This window comes from Prorops nasuta, unplaced genomic scaffold (genome assembly GCF_024137725.1).
Source record: "Prorops nasuta isolate Cenicafe-Biocafe unplaced genomic scaffold, Cenicafe_Pnas_1.2 PNAS00017, whole genome shotgun sequence".
Lineage (NCBI taxonomy): Eukaryota > Metazoa > Arthropoda > Insecta > Hymenoptera > Bethylidae > Prorops > Prorops nasuta.
The window spans coordinates 1,043,236-1,048,920 of NW_027116814.1; the positions used below are offsets into that span (position 1 = coordinate 1,043,236).

General features: G+C 25.9%; 2 protein-coding genes across 2 annotated transcripts; one reads left to right on the forward strand and one right to left on the reverse strand.

The window, feature by feature from the left end:
- Positions 1-1,221, forward strand: LOC136779480 (uncharacterized). The gene has a single exon (XM_066737104.1). The coding sequence runs from the start codon at positions 1-3 to the stop codon at positions 1,219-1,221; it is 1,221 nt and encodes a 406-aa protein (XP_066593201.1).
- A 1,073-nt stretch (positions 1,222-2,294) lies between these two features.
- LOC136779481 (collagenase 3-like) lies at positions 2,295-4,187 on the reverse strand. Its single transcript, XM_066737105.1, has one exon. It carries the CDS (start codon positions 4,185-4,187, stop codon positions 2,295-2,297), a length of 1,893 nt encoding a protein of 630 aa, XP_066593202.1.
- Between the last annotated feature and the right edge of the window lie 1,498 nt (positions 4,188-5,685).

Genomic DNA, 5,685 nt, shown 5'->3' on the forward strand with positions numbered 1-5,685 from the left:
ATGATCGACATACTAGACATACAAGAATCACCCGTGTTGGACAATCGAATAACAAAAATTGAAATTCATGGATATAATCCTTATGCCAATACAAATTTGAGAAACAATGATGAAATTAGAATTCCAATCCAACATCAAGATCTATATATATTACCAAGTCAAAGTTTTCTCTACATAGAAGGAAAAGTAACAAGAACTGACGAAGTTAAAGATGAAGTATATCTTGATAATAATTGTATGGCATTTCTATTCGATGAGATTAGATATGAATTGGATGGTGTTGAAATAGATCAATGTAGAAATGTTGGGATTACAACATCTATTAAAAATTATCTATCAGTTGGCAGTATTAATAAAAATTATGTAGAAAATGCAGGTTGGTGTCATGATGCTTTAAAATATACAACGAGTGATAAAAAATTATTTTTTAATTTTTGTGTACCATTACGAATTTTATTGGGATTTTGCGAAGATTACAATCATATTGTAATAAATGCCCGACACGAATTAATACTAATTCGATCTCGAAACGATTTGAATTCTCTCTTTTCTGGGTATGATAAACCCAAAGTTAACGCATCGATTGAATTAACTAAAATTCAATGGAAAATTCCGCATATTACATTGGAGGAAATGAATAAATTAGCAATTCTACGTTTTGTTGAAAATGGAAATGTTGCTACTATGAACTATCGAACTTGGGATTTATATGAATATCCCCTTTTACAATCATCAACCAAACATACTTGGGCTGTGAAAGCATCTACTCAACTGGAAAAACCACGTTTTATAATATTAGCATTACAAACAAATCGAAAAGATCAAATATCAAATCAATCTCATATTTTTGATCATTGTAATATATCAAACGTTCGTCTCTTTCTTAACTTTGAATCATATCCTTACGACAACTTAAACATAGATTTTGATAAAAATAACTATAGTTTGTTATATTTAATGTATTCAAAATTTAAATCTGTTTATTATGGATTACAAGAGGATAATTTATTAACTCTTAATAAATTTAAGAATATAGCGCCTTTAATTGTCATTGATTGTTCACGTCAAGTTGAATCCATTAAGAATGGTACTGTTGACATTAGAATAGATTTTGAATGTAAAAAAGATATACTTTTGAATACTAGCGCTTATTGTTTAATTTTACACGATCGTATAGTTGAATACAATCCACTAACTAATATTGTTAGAAAAATTACATAATAAATTATAATTTTACACAATAAAATTAATGAAAAATAAAAAAATTACTAACAATAAAATTAAGGATAGGAGAAAACATCTTCGTAGAATGTGTATTGTCTAGTACCTGAGAGAGATTTTAAATAAAAATTATAAAAAATATTTGTAAAAAATGTAATTTTTGAATATATTTTGTATATTATCAAAAAAATGAATAAATAAATAAATTAAGATTTTTTTTAATTATAAATAATAGTTTTTATTACAAATTACCCCATAGTTTATAACGTATACTATTTTATAATACTACAATATTTATATAAAACAATTGTTATTAAATACACTTAAATTATTTTTCACTTAAAAATTGTTTACATATAATTTGTTCTGGAATATAAAACAATTGATTTTAAATAAGAATATAAAATTTCGTTTTGTACAATAGAATATTTGTTAAAAATTGTATGTTTTTCAATCAATTCAAGAATACAATTTTTAAACTTAGCAGAACGAGCAATTTTTACAAAATCCTGAAATGTTTGTAAAACTGTATCCAAATTAAATTGTAACCATTGAGTTGTAATATTAATACAACGATAAAGAGATAACATATTTTTACAAATTTTACTTGATACATAAATAACACTATTTACTTGATTAAATTTAACTTTTTTTCCAATTCCATCAATTTTATCCAACAATTCTATTGATGTATCATCACTAAGTAGATGAAGAGTGGGTGTAGGTATATTATCAAAAAATTTATAAATATATTCACGATAATTATAGACCTCATTCCATGTTTCTTCGGAAAATTCAATGAAGTCATTTGTTGCAATATGACTAAGGATGATTGATATAGTAGCTTTTTGAATATTTGAAATTTTAATACCAATTTCCAAATATTCATAATCATTTGAAGTTAATGGATATCGCCTTCCCAAAATAAGAATCGGTTTCCTTTAAACAAATATATCTGTAATTAATAATAAAAAAAACAATTTTTTTAATTTTTTTACTTACTCTCGAGGAACAGCGTTCATGCTTGACGATTAAACGATTACTGACTAGTTTTTAATGAAATTTTTGTTGTCTTATAATTCATTTTTCTTAATCTGATCAATTTTATACTTTTGCACTTCGGCAAATGAATTAAATCTCTTAACACGTCCAGAATCGAAGGATACTCCTTTCATACTTTGATATGATTCATCATTAAAATCATTATTATATTCATCATCATCATTATTATCATTATTAGCATCATCGTTTAAATAATTTCCTTTAAGATTATGATAATGGTTGGTATCATCTCCATAAAATGTTAACATCCTCACCATAAGAGTTTTTAATTTTTCACCTAAAGTGATACTTGAACATTCAATATTAAATAATGATAAATCAAATTTATCTGACTTTACAATTATACCCATGAATTCATCATAGGCTTTATACATATCATTTTGTATTATATATATTTTTCCATTTGTATATTTGAATAATGTAAAGTTCTGATAAAAGTTTATTTCAGTTTGAAAAACTGATTCAACTGTGGTGAATTTGTTGGGTTTTAATACTTCACAACTGGACAATTCCATTACATAATTAGGAGTATAAAAAATATAAACTTTTCCAGAATTTGTTAAAACAGCTGCTTTAACACCATCATAATTAACATAATTACCTAATAATTGTTGATATGTTCTTGGATATCCTGAGTCTAATTCTCTAGTAAGAGCATCAAATATATATACATTATTATCTGAGTATAATACTATTTTACCAACACCTATTTCATGTATTGCTGTTATTCTAGTAAAATTACTCGGTAAAAATGTTAAAAAATCTCTAATTAATTTTCCATTTCTATAATATCTTTTTTTTTTATTTCTATGAACTTCAAAGTGCCAAAACCATTTTCCGTACATAATGAATAGTGTACCATCAGTAATTAAATAAACAAAATCTTTAGACGATGTTTCACATACATCATCAAATTTTGGTGGTATTTCATTTTTAGGACGATAATAAGATTTTTTAATTACTCTAGTTGTTGGTTTAGTTGTTATAGCAGGAGGAGCAATAGTAGTTGGTTTAGTAGTGCTAACAGAAGGAGTAATAGTAGTTGTAGAAATTTTATTTCTATCAACCTCTTGATTGTCATTATAATTATTTTCAATATTATATAATCTTTGTATATCCAATATGTCAATATTATTAAATAAGTTATCATTAGTATTTTTAAAAAATAAATAAGTAGGTTGCATTAGTCTACCCTCATGATTATGAGAAAGCCCTAATGTATGACCAACTTCATGCATTAAAACATAAAAAAGACTAGATTTTTCTTCTGGTATTTCTCCCAAACCATAAAACCAGTTTAAACGTCTTCGTATATGAATCTCTCTCGGGCTATTTTCTTTATCAGGAAGAAAAGCATGTCCTAAAACATTTTCTGCTAAATGACCAGTACATTTGATGTTTGGTTCTAATTTATAATAGTGATTATCATATTCCAACGATATAACTATATCAGCGTATTGCTTTTCATTAGTGTGATTAAATTCTAAACCTGTCATATTACTCCATATTTTAAATACTTCAACAGTAGTAGCAATTTGTTCTGGTAATGACAAAATAAAATGCCAATATAATTTCTTTTTATTCCATTTCAATTGTTCTTGATTAAGATTGAAAACATCTTCTTTTACACCACATCTGTCTTCTTTCATAGATTTAATTATTTCATTAAATGAACTCTCATGCACTAAATTATAGTATTGTTTAAATAACGTCATACCAATTTCTATTTCTTCATTGGTATATTTCAACCAATTTAATTCATCTGCATTAGAACTATTATTCATTTTACTAACATATCCAAATTTTATCAAAAAATCTATCATAAATTTATCATATTGACTACTTTCGTTTATTATAATTGAAATAAATCCAGCAAGTAAGAACATAATGTATCCGCACTGCATTTTCGTTGAAAAATGTACTATCACTTGTTAAATGTAAACTGTTTGCGTGAAGCAAAACTAAAAACTATCGAATCTACCAAACATCTTGTTTTATACAGTGAGTCCCCTCCACAAAAATCTGTAGAGATACAAACATGTTGAAAGAAAAAAGGAAAATGTTAATTAACAAACTAGTATCTTCTATACACGTGCCAGAAAAAAATGAAAATTTGAATTGATTAAATCATTGACTTCAAGAAACAAAACAAAAAACTGTAGAGACACGTGTTGATAGGAAAAAAGAAAAAAATTGTTAATTGACAAACTATTATCTTCTATACACGTGCCAGAAAAAAAATTAAATACAGTAACTCATTGACTCCAAGTAAGTCTATTACATCTTATTAAATTACTGTCTAAACAAGCATGAATAAGAAAGTTGAAGGTTGTTAACTGATAGAAAAAAGTAAAAAAACTCGTGATTTCAGTTAAGTCTACTACATCTTGTATATTTATATCTATGAGTAAAAATGTAAATGAGAAAGAACAATATCCTCTATACATGTGGTAAAGGAAAAAATATTATTATTATTTTAACACGTAAGTTATTTAGTATTTATTATGATAATTATAACATACATATATATAAATACAAAATTTTAATTATGTTTTTGTTTAAACAAATATACATTTCTTAAAGCACAAATACCAGAATGAGTTATACATTGTGGAAGATTTTCTTTGACATAATCTTTCACTCGATAATCCTTATAATCATCTAGATCATAAACGTTTACATTACCTACAATGTGTTTCAAATATGTAACTTTTTCAGATCCTTTCACATAAACATCAACTCCACTGTTTTCTTTGATATACTTGGTTATTATATTTTTATGGTATTTGTAATCAATGTAACCGTTAGACCAATTAAAACCATGATGGTTTTTTGTTAACCATCTAGCTGTTTTTCTTTCTTCATCACTTAAATTATTAAATGGAAAAGGAGGTGAAAATACATAACACCCCACTTTATTTTTATCCAAAATAGCAAACTCCTTAATAATAAATGATTTATCTGCTAATCTGAATCCTTGAAAGTCAACGTACATTTTTAATATTCTTCGAATTTTTTCAGCACAACAACAATAACAACACTTTACTGATACTGTTATTAAAATTGTTTTTTTTGTTTTCTGGTCTCTTTTTCTTTTCTTATTCAAACAAAATCTGTATATTGTAAACCAGATAGTACGTTACGCTTTAAGCTTAAAACGAATGAGACTGGTCTGTAGCTTTTATACAACCCACATCTACGAGAATTAGCAATTAATACATAGAAAGTGTATAGGTTTTTTCTATAACATGAATAATCAATGCACTATTCCGATGAATCTTTCAATTCAATCACCTCCTCCTCCTCCTCCTCCTCTTCGTCCAGCAAATCTTCTCCTTCTACCTCTTCTTCGTCTTCTTTACAGAGTTTCCTTCTATAATAAAATACTGTATAATTAGAAAA

Coding starts and splice junctions, on each gene's coding strand:
- LOC136779481 (XM_066737105.1), bottom strand. CDS start 4,187: ATGCAGTGCGGATACATTATGTTCTTACTTGCTGGATTTATTTCAATT.
- LOC136779480 (XM_066737104.1), top strand. CDS start 1: ATGATCGACATACTAGACATACAAGAATCACCCGTGTTGGACAATCGA.